Source organism: Oculina patagonica, chromosome 3 (genome assembly GCF_052425735.1).
Source record: "Oculina patagonica isolate OP01 chromosome 3, crgOcupat, whole genome shotgun sequence".
NCBI lineage: Eukaryota > Metazoa > Cnidaria > Anthozoa > Scleractinia > Oculinidae > Oculina > Oculina patagonica.
The window spans coordinates 24,437,273-24,456,483 of NC_135760.1; the positions used below are offsets into that span (position 1 = coordinate 24,437,273).

Sequence of the window (19,211 nt, forward strand, 5' to 3'; positions counted from 1 at the left end):
CTTTGAAAGAAGCTATTATAAGTTAAAACTTAGCATTTACAGTCAACTCTCTTTCAACGGACACCTTCGGGATCATTTGGTGTCCGTAATAGAAAAAGTCCGTAGTAGCGAGAGTTATTTTCAGTAATTCTTATTCGTCGGGACTTTAACTCCTGTCCGTAATAACGGGGTGTCCGTAATTGCGAGGTGTCCGCAAAGCAAGAGTTGCTGTAGATCCCCATTACGAAAGAGCCTGTTGAGCCTAAAAAAATTTAACACGTTATTTGGAAAATCAAATAAATATACACTAATTGAATAAGGTTGTCATAGAAAAAAAAAATTATTTTTTTTTTTTTTTTTTTTTTTTTTTTTTAAATTTTTTTTTTTTATATATTTTATTTTTTTTTTTTTTTTTTTTTTTTTTTTTTTTTTTTTTTTTTTTTTTTTTTTTTTATATCCTCAGAAATGCGTGATATCTAGTTCTACCATTGTCGGTTATTGAATTTGATTGAAATTGCTAGAAGACTGAAGAAAATCATTTCTCTGGTGGATTTGTAAAATTTTGCATTTGCACTATATTTCCTTACTGGAAAGAAACCTAACTTTTTGGACCTACATTACGGGACAAAAACCATATGGACTACATTTGTTCGACCAGTAGCAAGCAACTCCTCGTAAAAAAATAAGGACCTCTTTTAATTCTCAAGGTATTTGCTCTCTCCTCCGCAGAGGCCTCTTTCGTGGGGGAAGGCGAAAAAACACAGACAATCCGGGGAGGAAGGCGAAAACACGAAAAATGAAAAATAGGGGGAGCGCGGGGGACGACGGGAAGGGCGAAGGAGCTCCTTTCCTTTCTCCTTCCCAGTGTGCCCCGCGCGCTTTCGTTTCGATTCTCTCCAGGCTCCGCGCGCTTACTATTTCAAAACCTCTCCAACCGAAATTCCTCTCCCTATTTCCCAGCCCGAAACACGAAAGAGACCTCTGCGGAGGAGAGAAGGGTATTTGTCTGTCTCTTGCTGTAGGGTCACAGTGACGATATTTTACGCCAACTTTTTCCCAGGAACCAAACCCGCCTTCATGTATCATCATTTCGTAAAAAGTGTAGATAACATGTGTCTGTTTATACTTTTAGTGTTGAACTTTAGACTGTTTTAATAAGTACTCTAAGAACTTGAAAAAAGTGGATTCGCACGCGATTAGCACGTGCCGTCTTGGGAGCGTACCAATTTGTGTGCGCGTTAATTTGCTCAATTCCAGCGAAGCGTGTAAATTATGGATTCATTTGGCAAGCAAACGCGATCACAGCTTTGGAGGTTTTCTATAATTTCTTGCATTGAATTGTCTTCCATGGTCTGGGCCAAAATTTCTGGCGTGTCCTCACCCCAGTTTTGAAGTCTGCCTCCCCAGTAATGATTTAGCCTGATCGTATTTTTATCAGCGTCCACTGAAATGCCATTTCCTAAGTCGTGGTGATGAACGCCTGATTTTGTTACATGCGATGGCTTGTAGATGGGTTTTACTAAAGCGTTTGAAGGTTTGGGTGTTCTTCGTTTGAGTCGGTCGATAAGTAGCGGATGTTGCTTATCGCTTAGTGGCTTACCGAGAAATAGGAAATTCTGCATCGTAATCTGCGAGACATCGGGTCGTTGTTTCGAAAAATAAGCGATAAAACGTTGCATAAAATTAGGTTTGGTATCTTGAGGGCAAAATGGATATTCGTCGATATCAATGCTTGCTTGCCATTTGGATTGATTGCCCCAGTTTTCAAAGCAATGTTGATACGCGCTTTCCTGAGTCCCAGTTACCGAGTAAGGGTACGCGTTATGACTCCAGTCAACATATGTAACGAAGTCCTCCTTTATGAGGAAATCAAGAGCACTCTTTTGCGATTCATTCTTGAAGACATAAGCGTCGTACACGTAGACGTGCTCAAAGCCAGCGTACTTCAAGTAATAAAGCCACTGCATCATCTCTCTTGTGCTAAGCTTAGCCAAATCACTAGAGTAAATTCGTACAAGTAAAACAGCGCTTAGAAAATAGTGACCATCTGTATTTGCTTTATTACACCAGCTGAGACACCGTTTTGTACTTTCGAAGTTGGCGATCTGATGGCTTTCCATGCTTGATGTGTTTTGGTTAATTTGGCTTTTTTCTTTAACATTAGCCAGAGTACTCTTCAGCGACTGCACTTGTCGAAACTTAAGCTCGACCAAGTTGTTTCCATGAGACCCACGTACAAATGATTCGTCCTCTTTGAAAAGGGACGCGATCAAAATGAAAAACACAATAGTTGTAATCAGTGACAGAAACCTGAAATACTTTCGACTGCAAAGCAATCGAAACAAACCAATATCTTGCATTCCACGTGAAATAGGGGCAGTAATGCGACCAATTACTGGAAGCCTCATCATCACCAATCCGTCAAAATTGTATAGCTCCGTTATGTCTTCGTACAAGGCGAGCACTTCATTGGAAAAACGGCGCGCAATAGCCTCTTGGTTTGATTCACCACTAGTTATTTTGCATACTGGGAAATATTTTACTTTTCGATTTGGTTGATTACACCTGGAATGACCACACTTGACCACACTTCACAGCAGCAATTTTCTTTTTGAAAGTGGTTACATTCAGTTTTGCAGCTCTTTTTTGTTCATAAACTTACACTGATATCCTTTGCTGCTGAATTACATGCAACCTTTTTGGATCTGATAGACAAAATTCAGTTGCAAACCTTAAAAAGGTTACGTGCTTCGCTATTTAAATGATGTCACAGTCTACTGATTCCATGACCCAAAAAAAGAAAAGGATTTTTTTCACGGTTTTGTAGCCCAGTTTTGTTCTGTAATTCATTTGGCATTACTCTGTTCACCTAATGCTTCGTATCTTATAAAATGTTTCCTTTTTCGTTGGGGAAGATTGCTGGCCAGTGTGTCCAGTTTTATGATTTGGCTTTACTCCCGCGAAGGCGGAAAATGCCTTCAGGGTTTTTACTTGCCACAGTGTCATGGTTGCCGATTGTTTGTATAATATGGACGTTGATTTGCGTCAATGGACGCGGTTGATCTCGTTTTCACAATTGACACTTCTTTTTATCTGCATCTCAATATCTATTGATACCTTTTGGACACGCTTCGACGGCAAATCAGCCTAGACGCACTCACGCAGTCAAACTTTAACTATGGCGAGACCAAATGAGCAGGAAATGAGGACAGTAGGCAAGGCTTTTGATTCAGTGGCTTATTGTGAACTTGGATGCAGTAAAGTCTGAAATAAAAGTAGGGCACAATTTTCTGTTCTACTATATGCAAACTAGTAAATAATAAAGATGGTAGATTTTAAGCTCGGTGATAAATAGTGAAGAAATTATTCTACATGACACGAGCGTGGGACAAAGAAAAAATCTGAGTCCCCGACGGGAATCGAACCCATGGCCTCCCAGATACCGGTTGGGCGCCAACCAACTGAGCTACGGAGACCGCTGACATGTGAGCTAGGCTACTAGGTTGATGTGACACGCGTCCTGCAACCTAGGATCAGCAACCCAGAAAAAAAAAGCCGGTGAAATGAAAGAGGACAAGAGCCCGGGACCCAAGGCCAGGGCGCCCGCGGGACTCAGATTTTTCTTTGTCCCACGCTCGTTCATGTAGAATAATTTCTTCACTATATGCAAACTGTTTTGTATTAAATGGAAAAGAGCTTCCGGTACAATCCTTTTTAGCTATCTTAGCTATCGGTAGTGTTTGTAGAAAGACTGTAAATCGACCTCTTTACTCAGCTAAGCGGACCAGATAAATATGACGAAGTATGTAGGTGCATTCCCTTCTTTCTTTATATTTTTCTTTCAAAGGTGGTCAAGTGAGTTGAGAAAATATAACGTTTCAATTCAAATGCATGGATTGGAGAAGCCCATTGACTTATCAGTGCTGGCGCCTAAGTCTTGTTTCTGTAGCATTCAGTGATTTTCAGCTGAATCTTGTAAACCCAAAACCAACATTATTGGCTAATCACTTATGACGCAGAGAATCCACATTCATGAAGGCGGCACGAAGCGCGGGAAAACGCGTGTGAGCAAATTACGATTGGTTTTTTCTACTTTACACGAAATAAGAAATTAGTGTTGTGCTCAAGAACACAACGATCCCGGCAGACTCGTACCTTCACAGCGGAGCCATAGTAAACCAAATTACAAGCCGCTGGTAAACTAGGATAACAGTTATTAAATTCTCTATTCATATAGCGCGTACAAAGCTTACCTTTTCAGTGAATGTCTTAAATTTTGGCTTGAAAGTCGAGGATTTCAAAAGTTTAAAACATTTATAAGCGGCAGTTGTAGTTGGAAATGCGCGCGCGGTGCGTTTGACCCCTGTTTACCCAGTCTGCTCGACTCGGTGTCTAGTCCAGTCCCTGAAAGAGTTTAGGGATTGGACTACCGCAATGATTCGATTTAGCGCCCTCCTTCCAATAAGCGCCCCCTTCCGAATAAGCGCCCCCCTTCGAATGTGTTTTTGTCAATAAGCGCCCCTATTCCAATAAGCGCCCCTATTCCAATAAGCGCCCCCATTCTAATAAGCGCCCTCATTCATATAAGCGCCTTCATTCGTATAAGCACAGATAAACTCATGAACGTTTACCGTACCGTACATGTATATATTTCACTGCTAAAATGGATAATTTTTTTAGTGTAGCTGAACTTTTAACAGCTTCTCACTGTTATAGCTTCTGTCATTGTTAGTTATTTTTAAAGTTTTGTTTTTAACATTTGGTTGTTTCTCAAAAAATTAAATAAGCGCCCTGTCTCGAATAAGCGCCCTCCCTTGAAGTGCCAAAAGTAAATAAGCGCCCCGGGGCTAAATCGAATCATTACGGTACCTAGCAAACTAAACCATGAGCCACCAAAAAACAGGAAATATAGCCGCGTAAAAATGGCGGAAATTTGGAGCAGGGCGCAACATGGGTGTCATGTAAAGGGTAGCGTAGTGTCCCCAGTGTAGCATAGTCTATTCTCTTAATCTATCATGAGGATTTTTAAAGGTTGCAACTCATTAATACTTCATAAATGTTGACAATTTCTTTGTGTTTTAATTATATTTTAAAATTACGACACGTGGAGTTATCTTCTTGAATTCGCTTTCAACAGTTAATAATCTTTGAATATTTTATGCGATTTTATCGATGTTTTTTAAAAACAGGTTAAAATATCTTTGTCGGTCTGTAAAAAAATACAAAACGAGCCATTATTTGGCGTAAATAGGATAGTTGAATGTACTTTAAGTTCCAAGCTTTAATGAAAATAGAAACAGCGAAGATGACTCAATTCCAGCGAAACGTATTAATTATGGATTCATTTGGCAAGCAAACGCGATCGCAGCTTTGGAGGTTTTCTGTAATATTTTTCATCGTGTTGTCTTCTATTGTCTTGGCCAAAATTTCTGGCGTGTCCTCACCCCAGTTTTGAAGTCTGGCTCCCCAGTAATGATTTAGCCTGATCGTATTTTTATCAGCGTCCACTGAAATGCCTTTTCCCAAGTCGTGGTGATGAACGCCTGATTTTCTTACATGCAATGGCTTGTAGAAGGGTTTTACTAAAGCGTTTGAAGGTTTGGGTGTTCTTCGTTTGAGTCGGTCGATAAGTAGCGGATGTTGCTTTTCGCTTAGTGGCTTACCGAGGAATAGGAAATTCTGCATTGTTATCTGAGAGACATCGGGTCGTTGTCTCGAAAAATTAGCGATAAAACGTTGCATAAAATTAGGTTTGGTATCTTGAGGACAAAATGGATATTCGTCGATATCAATGCTTGCTTGCCATTTGGATTGATTGCCCCAGTTTTCAAAGCAATGTTGATACGCGCTTTCCTGAGTCCCAGTTACCGAGTAAGGGTACGCGTTATGACTCCAGTCAACATATGTAACGAAGTCCTCCTTTATGAGGAAATCAAGAGCACTCTTTTGCGATTCATTCTTGAAGACATAAGCGTCGTACACGTAGACGTGCTCAAAGCCAGCGTACTTCAAGTAATAAAGCCACTGCATCATCTCTCTTGTGCTGAGCTTAGCCAAATCACTAGAGTAAATTCGTACAAGTAAAACAGCGCTTAGAAAATAGTGACCATCTGTATTTGCTTTATTACACCAGCTGAGACACCGTTTTGTACTTTCCAAGTTGGCGTTCTGATGGCTTTCCGTGCTTGATGTGGTTTTGTTTAGCTTGCTTTTTCCTTTTATATTAGCCAGAGTACTCTTCAGCGACTGCTCTTGTCGAAACTTAAGTTCGACCAATTTGTTTCCATGAAACCCACGCATAAAAAATTCATCCTCTCTGAGAACAGACGCGATCGTAGCGATGAACACAATAAAAGTAAACAGCAACAGGAGCCTGAAATACTTTCGACTGCAAAGTAATCGAAGAAGAAGACCACCATTTTGAATTCGATGTGAAACAGCAGCAGCCATACGACGACTTATGTGATGCCTCATCATTTGCAAAACAAAGAGGAGGCCGGATTATTTGTGTCGCGTAGATTCTGTAGAATCGTATTTCCCCGTGGGCGATCAGCAGGTGTATGAGATAAACGGCGCGCGATAGCCTCTTAATGATTCATGTTGGTTTACCACTGTAGTTATTATACTCACTGGAATATATACTCTCCGTTCATTTTTGCTGACTACAAACGTCATCAATTTCGTTTCTGAAAGGAATTTTGTTTTGCTTTGTAATGCTTGTTGTTCATAAGCTTACATATCTTCCACTGCGGCATTAATTCTCAGAAGATTGTCAAAGATGTACAATGTTTATTTCTTTCATCTTTGTCAGGATCTGACAGACACGTCGTTTATCTTACGGACGTTCTTCGCCTGCATTCAGATGACGTCTTAGTCTATTCCATAGATTTCATAACTCTGAAAAAAAAAGAAAGATCTGTTTATATAGTTTGTCTACGGATTGTCTCTGAGGAAACTGTGGTCCAACCTTATGCTCCTTTAATAATTTTCTTCTTTCTATTTGCATCATAATACATTTTGACATAGAAGTAGGATAAGTTAAGTTTTTTTTTAAATTGAACTTTTGCAAAACGTCCGCTTTTCGGTTTTACTGTATAAACAGCTGGACTCCAGTATGTGACAGTCTTCATTTAACAGTCATCTAAAACTGACATACCCTGTTAGCAGCTGAGAGCCTTTCTTTTTTAAGAGGCTTTGGCTCGCAGGGTGCCACTTTAAGGATAGCAATCTTACCCAGTGACAAAAAAAAAAAGAAAGTTTGCGGTTTTTATGAAATTGAGATTTACAGATATGGTATACGGGATAAATCCACGTCTCCGTCCCCAGCGTTTACCGTAATTGAGAAAGTGTGACACAAGCCTTTTAAGTTTGCAGAAAGATTATGAAACGACCTTCTTATTCGGTTACTCAGTTTTTTGTGAAACGGAGTCTATAAAAGTCTAAGAGCAAACGAGAGACAACCACAAATTTTAACCGCCAAAAAGGTACGATCTTTACCCCTTTATCCTTTATCCCTTACGCCTTCCGACCGTGGGCTGTTGGGTTCGGAATCGAACCTTCCACAATTATGGGCCAAGTAACGAAAATCTATCGAAGATACTAGAAATTTAAAAGTATGCTAACATAAATAAAAAAAATAAAACAAGTTTGACAGTCATATCTTGCAAAATAGCTGAGCGAAAAATATGGTTCTACGTAGTAGGGAAATTTTACAGACGTGTTTGCATGCTGGGTAGCACAAACTTGTCCCACAGAATCTGACAAACGTCTGTAAAAAATTTCCCGTCGATTTTTACAAGATATGACAAAATAAATATAGGTTATTCACCAGCCGGGAGGTCCGTATTGGGAAAAACTGTGCCCGAGGTCTTGGATACCGCCCGAGGCCGCAGGCCGAGGGCGGTTCCAAGACCGAGGGCACAGTTTTTCCCAATAGGGACCGACCTAGGCTGGTGAATAACGTTTTTATTTTTTTCCTACTTTATTTGTTTTTAAAAGAAACCTAGAAAGATTGTGTCACAAAATCTTTGTTTGTATACGCGCGCCATTTAATTTCAATGTTGAGTCGATCGACGGGTTAGCAAGAGTGTAAAATGCTGTTTGTTATTTAGTTCGAAATAAATTAAATGAACCGTATTTACAGAAAGGTTCAGCATATTAAATTAACACTGAAGAGATTCAATCAAAGAAATTGAAGTAGTAAATATATTATAAATGTAAAATCGAGCCAAAGCATTATCATTGACAAAACTAAACGCCAATTCCGGCTTCCCGATGAATGTTTTGATAAAGAACTCTGTTCGCAGGATGCTAAGTTTGAGAATTTCCCGAAAAAAGAAAACTATCTGACGGAAAGACAGTTTCGGTATAGCTATACACACTTGTATTTAACGAATTAATAAGCTCTGCGTTGATTCCCAGCATAATTATTTTGTGATAAACAGTGCGAAAGTGAAACTGAATGAAATGCGAAGTTTGGACGTACGGCACAATATTGTGAGAATTATTTTGGCTGTTTTTAATTAACGAATCTCATTTTCTTGAATGATGGCAACTAGTGTTTTGTTTTGGCAAAGAAGTGGCCGATAAAAAGACAGTTTTTACTCAAAATTGAAGTTTAAAACCGGCGCAGCTTATCGTATTAAAATGAATGATTGCAAAATGCACAAACAACCACAAACTCAACAAACTATCAACTAGAACTTAATTTGTCGATAAACAAAATCAACACTCGCCTTTAGAAGAACTTCGAGGCCTTTAATTCCACTTCTATTCTGTCTTTTCGCATTTACAACAGTTGGTGAGCGGCTATTTCGATTTTGCTGAGCAAATCTTTCATGTGTTCGTTCGTACAACGCTGCAAAATGATTTCGCGCGGAAAGTACACGGATACCGCCCGCTGTTGAGGGCCGGATTGGAGAATACCGCCCGCTCCCGGAACCAATCAGATCGCAGGATTTGTAGAATACCGCCCGCTCACGAACAAAGAAAAAAATTAATATTCAGTACAAACTTTTCAGCACTGCAGTACCGACAGATTTTCGCTACACTGCCAATGTCAAAAGATAAAAAAAAACCGTGGGTTTATTTAATCCGGCCAAAAAATTAGCCATCGAAATCGCGTGGACTATGGAATAAACAAGGCCGTCACGATGTCCTGACTCTTTGTTAAAAAAAAACCATATATTTAAAAAAAATATATATTAGTTCAAAATATTTTACCCTGAACTCTCCTCTGTATACAGTTCGAGGGTGGAGTTTTACTAGTGATTAGTGAAAATTCGAAAACAATTCTTTTTGCCCTCCACTGCAAGATAATGTATAGTGGATAGGAATCTGGGGCAAGATTTCCTTACAACTCCATACTTATTATGCACACAACTGACCACAATTTTGTAACTCAATCAAGCATATAATAAATTAAGAGAATTTTGTGACGCGTTCTGTTCAAATAACTGCCGTCCATGACATGAAAGAATCACATCTTTGGAAACGTTACTTATATTCCCAAGGTATAGTTCATTTTAAATGTGTAGTTTTCTTAGTCCGATATAATGTGCAGTATTGACATTGTTGCTTTGCGTGAAGAAGAGAGTCCTTGATGCAAATTCCAAGCGCAATATCAGTCCCAAATTATACGTTTCAACATTGTGCAACATTTGTCGTGTTGCAATTTCCTGACGCTGCAGTCGTCCAACTAGTTACATTTCTAACCTGCGATCAGGCGTTCGTTTTTTTTTCCTCCCGCTGCGAAAAAAGAACGACTGATTGCAATTACATTTCTATTCCGTTCAACACTCTTGAACACTCATGCATGTTGACTTGAAACACAGCTGCCTTCTTCGAATTTGACATTACAAAGTTGCTGAGCAAACAGCGTCGAACCTCGTATCAAAGCCAAAAGAGTTTGTTTCATGGAGTTTTAACCGAGGATTTTAAGAAATACTTAGGAAAGAAATCCCAGGAAAGACCACTCCGACTCGGTCGCTAGATAATTGAACCGAGTCGATCTCAGTGCACAGACAGATTCGTTCAAACGACGACGCAGGGACTCGTAGTTTCCATAGTTGTTTACTATTTTTACACATGCTTCCAGTACAGAACTCATGGTAAACCAACTGGGTAAACAATAACTGATGTTGGGTGCGAAATCCTTCTAGTCACTAGAAAACAACGCATAGCAAATTTATTGACTAATTTTCCAACTTTAGTTTTTCTGGTACAAGTTCATTGCAGGTGGAACAATCTCCACCAATACGCATGGTTGCTTAAATGATTGTTACTGACGTTTTACAAAAATTATGTCAGTTTGGTTTTCTCTAATAAGTAGATTTCCACTAGTACTGTCGCGAAATTTCACGTACGTTTGCGGGCGTGAATCTGGCTTGACGTGCGTAAAATACTGAAAATAAATCAGAGAAAAGGTATGAACGTCTCGCGTATGCGGAAAAGTTGAGGTTTAACTTTTTCCGCTTACACAAGCCTTTCATACATTTTCTCTAGTTTATTTTACGCACGTAAAGCCAGTAAAATTCACGAACGGGACAGTACGTAAAATCACGCGACAACAGAAATCCACCATAACACGGAGTATTTTGCAGCAGAGAATAGGATAACTCGAACGTGGCAATAATTTATGCACAGTGAACAATTTACATTTGCTTTTCCCTGATTCCTCAAAAACATCTGTGCAGTTAATCACAAGATTTTGCAGTTCCAAATTTTATGCCTATGGATGTCTGTAAGTTATAATAACGATAACAGGTGAATGTTTTGAAAATTACCCAAAAAATCGTATTTGGTCCAGACTCTTTTGGCAGTGAAATCCGTAATGACTGAACTTAAGTTATAATCTTACAGAATTGTCCTTAGGGCCGATTCGCACCAGCAGACAAGTTTTAAAATGTCCTGACATTTTTCAGAAAAAAGACGGTCACGACATATTAAAGAGAACAAAAGGTGAAATGACTAGAACAATAGCATTGCACGTGCTGCTGGCATCCAAGTACATATCGCAGCCGCTTTACATAAAGTTTTGGAATGAATAATTTTGTCTTTTACAGTCAAATTGATATGAAGAGATATGAATGATAAAGGCCATACTTGCGATGATTATCATAGCAGATTTACCAGAACAACCGAATACTATAAAACAATTTATAATTAATTGAGTTTTTGTTCGCGACGATCCACTCTGGTTATACAAAACTAAAACGTTTCTCGGTACCGTCCATATTTTACCTGCTATCTTGTATCCATTTATCTTCAGTTTTCTCCAATTTTATATAAACATTTAAGAATAATACAAGTTTTCGCTACCCAAGTTTTTCTTTCTTTCGTTTCTTTTTCTTTTCTTACCACTGAAAACCACTTTCTGAGACATGGGCTCCCTGTCAAAACATCTAATTTTCTTATCATCATGATCATTATCATTAGAGCGGTTTTCACTTGAGTGTCGAAAGTAAATTGCGTTTGCTTTGGTTTTGAATTACTACGCTCAGTGATTGGCTTTAAAATCTCGCGCCACTTTCTCAGCCAATCAGAACGAAAACCAAAACCAATCGTGACTCGCTCGCGCACGTTTTCCCACGCTTCGTGCCGGTTACATGTATTTGCTTCGAGTTTTGATTGGTTCACTGGATTGTCCGTGTCTTTTGTGATTGGCCGAAGTAATTACATTGGTTTTGGTTTTCGACACTCAATAGCCCAATTTCGATATTTTAAAATTCAGACTAAAACAATAGACATCACTACGAGGCTCTGGGGAATAAACCCCACAATCTCTATAGTTTATTCCCTGAGCCTCGTTCTGAGGTCTATTGTTTTAGGCTGAATTTTAATATATCGAAATTGGGCTATTGAAAACTGCTCTTTCATTAATCACATGGTTTCGCGTAATTGCGATGCAGTCTGGGACGGGACATAATATATTCTGCCGCTAGAAATAGAATTTGATCCGCATAACAGTAGTGATGACAACATGACTTAACACTTTCGGCAACCACAACTTAATTGCTGGTTTGTAGGTGACGTCACAACAGCCATGTTGGATGACAAGAACAAAGCGTTCTCCTCCGTTGGGAACTAAACTTTTTTATTATGCAAATTCCGCAAAAACATGTTTTATTTTTTTGTCATTCAACATGGCCGCCTTGGCACGTGGTTGCAAACCAAGAATTTAGGAACTTTAAGGTGGCCCGCTGGCAGATGAGGCTGACAGTTCCCTGCGGAAAATTTGTCGATTTGTTTTTCATTTTTTTAAAGCTGCAGCTAGAACAGGATATCTCAAAGATTTGTGCCGAGTTTCAGCGTGTTCCTATCATACGGTTTGAAGAATTTCGGTCGCAAAGTCGGGTACATTTGCTTTCCAAGTTCTAATCGCTTTGTAAACCTCGCATTTCGAATGAAGTTGTTTGAAGATAGGTGTTACTTGCATTCCGCACGATCTTCTACCGTCAGGAAATACATGTGCAGGAACGGTATTTGTCATTTTAGTAGTAACTATTTCAGGCTGTGTTCCAAGTGGCAGAAGATCGTGCGGAATTTGAAAGCAACGCCTTTCTTCGAAAACAACAGTATAATTTCATTCGAAATGCGGGGTTTACAAGGAAATTGGAAAGAATTTTTTGGGCCGGTCCTAAAAAAAAAAAAAAAAATAACGTCATTTGTTTGATATTTTCAAAAATTCGACTGAAAACCATCCATCTTTATTGATTGCTAACATTTGATGTATATACACGATCTTTTTAACTTTTACACACAAGATTAAGGTGACATCAGACTCAAAACTGGCTGGTACTGGGTTAGTATAAGTATCAAATTTATGCGACGGTCAAGTCAGACGCATAACACAACAGTTTTTTAAGGCAAAAAAAAATGTCGCTCGTTCAGGAAATCTACGGAGTGGATTTTCCTGTAAGTTGTTGTGAGTAAACTTCAACTGTTTGGCAGCGTTTTGGGGTAATTACAGAAAAATTCACCGTGGCATTTTCAAAATAATCGCATTTTATTAAAAACGAAGGCTTCCGAAAATCGCTCATATCTTAAACAAATCGCGTTTGATCGCCATAAAATTTACCATTTTATATAATGTAAGCATTATTTTTTCAGATTCTCAAAAATCTCAGCAATTGCTTCACGTTTTCCCGTTTTAAAACGCGCTTAAAAAAGGGAACTGTCAGCCTCATAAATACCCGCGGGCCACCTTAATACAGTTGAGGTCGCTTGTGAACCATCATGTTCTTTAATATACTAGTCCCAATCCCAGTTACTACAGTTCCAGAGCCCTTGTCTGCAGAGTTAATGGCAATGTCAGTACGTCTGCAGGTATGTCGTTCTTTACGTGCAGTTAAGTTGTCAGCGTCAAATATCAAGCGCTCCCTGAGTAGGGGAGGGGTCTAATTGCTTTTGGTACGGAATGGGTTAAGATTGGTTTGAGGGGGATAGTCACAAAGAGACGCATTAGTCGACCTAATTCATGAAAATCAGCTCTAACTTCAGGGAAGTGAAACAAAAGGAAAGATCCCTGGCAAGCAATTGGTTCTCGTCGTGGGTGAGAGTGACAGTGCTTAAGTTGATCGCAGCGTTAGTGTCTAGACCAGGGGGGGGGGGGGGGGGAAGAAACTTCCTTTGTTACACGACTCAAAAAGTGGTCATAGCGGTGCCGGGCAATCAAGTGTGCGCAGTAGCTACCTAATGGTTGCTAAGGGCGTAGTGAATAGCTTGACAAAGTTCATTGTTTAGGGCCTGTTTACATGATTCCGGAATGACTTTCATTCTAGCCAGCGTAGCTTGGCGTTCTAGTCAGTCAGGGAGAGCGAGAAATCGCGCGCGCGATTTTCTCGCTCTCCCTGACTGACTAGAACGCCAAGCTACGCTGGCTACTTTCATTCTGGAACGAAACTCGTTCCGGAATGAAGTTCGTTCTGCATTTACATGACAGAGTCGACCGGTTCAACCAAAGGCATTTTCACGTGCGCGGTGTTCGGGCGAGATCAAAACAAGGTGGCGCATGTTTCGCGCGTGATCAAAACAAGTCTCGCGCAAACATGTTTTTGTGCCCATTAAGGTCGCGGGGGATACCAACTGCATGAATAAATTCATGAAGAAAAATTTTGCTTGACCTGCATCTTTTAAAACGCTTATTTCTCAGCTGTTATGGGTGCGATTAAACTCAAATCTTACAGAGACATAAAGAAATGACGCAAGATTGTGAATGTCATCTTTTATTTGGTAGATTGCATTTAACGGCGATGTTATAGCCTCATTAGTGCCAAATTGGGAAAAACATGATTTTGTGGCAGAGTTTGCGGAACGAGTAGGAGACAGCACACTGTGATCTTGTCAAAAGCTAATCAGTCAATACCTCAAGAGTGTCATAACAGAAGCGGATTTTTTAATTTAAAGTTTGCCGGCAAGTTATGGCGGTTTAAGTGCGCAAATTTGAGTTTAATGTCTTCTACCTCTTTCTAAAAGCGCTCTTTTAAAATTCCGCTTCTGTTATGACACACTACAGTATTCATAGTTTACCTATCTGCAGTGGCAAGTCATGAAGTTCTGTATCCGCGCTGTATTCTCTGCCACAAAATTGTCGGAAAAGTCCAAACTTTGAGATTTCCGAAGGTGTCCCGACCTAAATACGATCATTTTGCCAAGGAGAGATGTAATTATGGTAATTATATTCCACGCTTTTATGGTGAGAACAATGCGTTTTTAAAAAGGGCACGATTGTTTATGCCAAATATTTTGTGATTACTCTGAGTTGCAGAAATATTCAAATTTGAATGAAAATAAGCTCAAAGACTTCCTACAATCTATATGAACGTATATCGCTAAGTGTTGTTTTAATTTGGTTAAAATATCAAAGAAACAGGGATTTTTTACAAATCACACGCAAGCGCCCATATTTCGGTCCAGTCATAAATATCTCGTAGAGTTGTCGATGTCAGTCGTTGCACTTCGTGCATACGCTTTAAATAAATGCATAATGATGAACCTGAGGTGTCCCCAGCGACCTTAATGGCCGTATCTGCAATTTTAACGAGTAATTTGACCATAGAGTTGCTTCTTTGGGCTAAACAGTAAATGCTATTACGTTTTTTCGCTTTGAATTCAAACTGTGGAGTCCGTATGCGGTTTCATTAGTTGCGATTTCATCTCGGAACGAATTTTGTTCTGTGTTTACATGATACCAGAATAAAATTTCATTCCAGAACGAAACTTTCATTCCGGAATGAAAACCGGAATGAACTCATTCCGGAATGACTTGACTTTCGTCTCGGTATCATGTAAACAGATACAGAGAAATGTATGCTGGGGATGGAATGAACTCGTTCCGGAATGAAAGTCATTCCGGAATCATGTAAACAGGCCCTTAGTTCGCATGTTTTGGTTTTGACCGTGCACAAAAAACAATAGCTATTTGCATTTTGTTTGTTCCATTGAAGTTTGCCGGACATCAAAACAACAAACAGTGATAACGGTTACCAGTCTGGCAAAAGTAGGGCTTGCGAATTATACCAATGAAAAATACTCCAATGTTTCTGAAATGATTTACCATATTTTGGTTATTAAATGTCAACCGTGAAAATTTTTCGCTTGGCATTCCACACCGCCAAAACATTTTCAGTGATGTGAAACATCAAACGCAAACACCGCCACTATTCGCATTTCACACGCATGCAGTCATTGATATTTAAATCTTTCTGAGAAAACAAAACTTTGGGTGATATAGACTCGCACCGTTTCCAGGCACTAGCTAGGCACTGCTATGTCTTCAAAGAAAGTGCCGACTTTCTTCCCCTCCTGGTCTAGACAAATGTTATGTTTGTTTCGTAGACAATCCAGTATCTGTTTGATTTTGTTCTCCGTTGGCGAATGACGACGTCTGCGATTACATGTAGGTGTAGAATAACTGGAGTTGGTCGTTTATGTTGTGATTAGCGGTTGTCATTACATGTGATTGTATTCGTGTGCGTGTAATGGGCTTCTGGTGTGCGTGTAGGATGATTGGCAGCGCTAATGAAAGGGTTGTTGATTGGTTGGTCGCTAACGTGATTAGCGGTTGTCGTGACTGATGAACATGGACTGTCAGCAGTAATTTGCGATCGCTTAGCTGCAGTTACAAGTACAGTTGGTTAGAATTATTGTGCATACCGTGTACGATGAGCATCATTCGTTAAAGCACACTCTCTCGACGAGGATAGTTTCTTAGTGCCCAAATTTAGTACATAGGATAGTGGAGATGCAGAAAGTGTTAAATACGTTTAAATGTATACATAGTTAGTGATGTACAGGTATAGAGCAATGAGATTTAAGCTTGTCCAAGGTGTAATTGAATTAACTAGTTCTTTTCTGTTTAAACTTTTAGGACATTACCAATTTGTCATGCTAGAAGGAACCTGCAGATAACTGTACGGTATTAGTACAAAGAACTGATCACAATGTCAAGACTGTATTCATGCCGTTTTAACAGGCATACCTGGATCTGTTTAATAATATATGGCGTATCATTCCTTGGTCTTTTCCCACTCCTTTTTAACGACATGAGGTATTCACTTTACTATCGCAACCCTTTTAACAACTCATCAAGTGAGATGGACTACCATATAAGACAAAATGAATTACGTGCTGCCACTGCGTCGCAGTTTTGGAGGTCACATCTTCAGAATATATCACTTGACTTTAAGAAGGAGCAAAAAAACGTGGACATTGATATCGTGTTAATCACAACATCTCGTCGTGGTTCACTGCTCAAAGGAAACAACCCCAAGTTCTTGACTCAAATTTTTGGGCAGTTTTTTCGCATTTTAAATGACTCAAAAACAAGGGTACTACCATGGACAATAAGCTTGTCAATTTGTAACGTTGATTCAAAGTTTCATGAAGAAGCAAGTAACTTTTCTTCTGTTGTGCGTTATTTTCAACGTTATTCAGAGGAGCCAAAAGGTCAGCCTCAGCTGAAGATCAAAGAAAAAGAAAAGCAAGATTATGCATTTTGTTTGGAAGAGAGCCTGAAATCTAAGCCAAGGTATTCCTTGTTAGTTGAAGATGATGCTTTTCCTCATCCACAACTGTTTGATATTTTGTATTACCTTCTCGAAATTAGAAAAAGCGCAATGGCCTCTCGCATACACACCTCTGATGTCCTGTTTTATAAACTATATCACCCAGAAAGGCTGCAAGGATTTTGGAGTTTAGAACCAGAACGCATTCCTGAGCTTATTAGCTTTGCTTTACTCTCTGGAACTTGTACTACATTGGTAGTAACCTATTTATTGTCTAACAGAACGAAAGGGAGTTTTAGATCTCGTACTCTCTATGTCATTTGGCTTTGGATTACAGTTTACTTTATATTGACAGCCATTGCTATCGGTAGACAGCATTTGATTGAGTTAAGGTATCTATCAAAGAGTCTATTTACAGTTGGTCCCGCACCGTCATGCTGTACTCCTGGAATGTTATTTGTGGCTGATAAAGCTCATCACTGGTTGCGTTATATGAAGAATCATACTTGCAGCAAACATTATGGCAAGGACACTATGTTAGATGATTACAGGCGTAAGTTTAATATAAGAGGATTAATTGTACAACCCAATTTGTTTGCCCATATTGGCTTTTTTTCGTCTCTTAGTGAAAAGTTGTTGAACCCTTCACTTATGTACTACCCACAATGGTTCAAACTCTTTTAAATACTTATGTTGACACTGGGAATATATTTTACGGGGATGTGAAAAACCCGATGCAACTAAAGTAATTTAACTGCAAGTCTTGTTCCAACTTATGATGGTACTCTGGTCCAAATATTGATATTATTTGTATTTGTGAATTACATAAGTGCATTAGAATATCATCCGCCTTGGCTTGTCCATAAACTTATAAAAATTTACAAATAAATCTAAAAATTTGAGCAATATTTTCTAATAAGCTTACAGACCTCGCGTAAGTTCAAAACCATCTACAGTCCGCTGATGTGAAGTTGAAAAATCGGTGGTTTTTGTATGTAACTGGGACCATATCTGTAAATGTCCCCGTTATTAGGAAGGTGTCCGTTAACATATGTTTAACAGTGTTTTCAAATCCTGCATGGCAGGAATATTTTTTATATTCAGCAATCCTCTTTCAAACGTTTGGCTGAGCGCGTTTTTAATAAATATTTAGTGGTACGTATTCAATCATTTGCATAACGGGTATCATGTAAGTTAGATAAAAGATTACGTCTTCCGGCCAAAGTCAAATAGGCAGGGCCGTAACTAGCCTCCCACGCAGTCGTTCTTTGGGGCGACTGCGTGGGAGGCTAGGCCGTAACCAGATCGACCTTTGACATAGACGAGACAAGATCTTGATAGGAGGTTCTAAGGGCATACCCTTCAAAAAATTTTAAACATTTTTCATAAGGTTTTTCTTGTGAAAAATCAATCTTCGTCAACTAGCGATGATGTCTCCCTCTAAAAATATTTTGTTTTAAATTTTGGGTTAAAGGGGGGATAGGATTTTCTTTTGTGTGAACCTTTGCAATGTTGAAGTGCAATGGCACTTGAATATAAAAAAACTTGCTCGAGCAATATGTTAAGCTTCGTTTGAGTTCTGACAAGTTTCGGCTTTAATTTTTCATAAATAAAATACAGTTTAATGTCTTAAATAATACCACTCCTGTGGCAAAGTGGAGGACAATATCCTATGGTCGAGTGTTTTTTTTTAACAGACCACGAGAATTAAAGAAGCAATAGGCTGAATTAAAATCGCCAAACCGGGAATTGTGCTTCAAAATTTCATTCACCCGCAAGTTGCCGACTCTTACGTTTCCAATTTTGAAGCACTTATTCGGCACTTGTCCCCTTATAAAACTGTCAAAAATGCTTTATAGCCACTAGCTCATTACTTTTATAACGGTTATCTTTTCATAAAACTACTATAAGCACAGCTTTTCTTTTACAGAATATGGTTGCTGAATTCCACTCTCTTACCTGAATTATCCGAAATTTGTTTGGTCAATGGTGTTTTGTCTGTGTAGTACAGTCCTCCAAGCATGGTAAACCCGATCTACACTCACTTTTTAAACGAGAAACATTTCACAAATCCGCTTTTTAAATTATACAAACTGTACACGACCGGCCAAATACCCGAAATTCAGCCGAACTTATGCATGACTTGTGCCTGAACCAGCGGGCGAAAATTCTGACCAATCAGCGTGCTTGCTATCAACAAGTAACCAATCACAGTTGCGCAACTCA

General features: G+C 39.2%; 3 protein-coding genes across 4 annotated transcripts; 1 reads left to right on the forward strand and 2 right to left on the reverse strand.

Moving 5' to 3' along the window:
• Positions 1–437: 437 nt before the first annotated feature.
• LOC144647169 (uncharacterized) lies at positions 438–2,752 on the reverse strand. Its single transcript, XM_078506929.1, has 2 exons — positions 1,008–2,752; positions 438–671 (listed from the first exon to the last, which is right to left on the reverse strand). Exon 1 carries the CDS (start codon positions 2,388–2,390, stop codon positions 1,227–1,229), a length of 1,164 nt encoding a protein of 387 aa, XP_078363055.1. The 5' UTR covers positions 2,391–2,752; the 3' UTR covers positions 438–671; positions 1,008–1,226.
• A 1,972-nt stretch (positions 2,753–4,724) lies between these two features.
• Positions 4,725–6,898, reverse strand: LOC144647149 (uncharacterized). Its single transcript, XM_078506904.1, has one exon. It carries the CDS (start codon positions 6,454–6,456, stop codon positions 5,290–5,292), a length of 1,167 nt encoding a protein of 388 aa, XP_078363030.1. The 5' UTR covers positions 6,457–6,898; the 3' UTR covers positions 4,725–5,289.
• Positions 6,899–9,387: 2,489 nt separating this feature from the next.
• On the forward strand, positions 9,388–18,406 carry LOC144647148 (GPI-N-acetylgalactosamine transferase PGAP4-like). 2 transcript variants are annotated; one of them, XM_078506902.1, is made up of 2 exons: positions 9,388–9,491; positions 16,349–18,406. In XM_078506902.1, exon 2 carries the CDS (start codon positions 16,422–16,424, stop codon positions 17,667–17,669), a length of 1,248 nt encoding a protein of 415 aa, XP_078363028.1. In that variant the 5' UTR covers positions 9,388–9,491; positions 16,349–16,421; the 3' UTR covers positions 17,670–18,406. The 2 variants fall into 2 exon arrangements, with proteins under 2 accessions (XP_078363028.1, XP_078363029.1); XM_078506903.1 differs by lacking the exon at positions 9,388–9,491 and adding an exon at positions 15,888–16,137.
• The last annotated feature ends 805 nt before the right edge of the window (positions 18,407–19,211 follow it).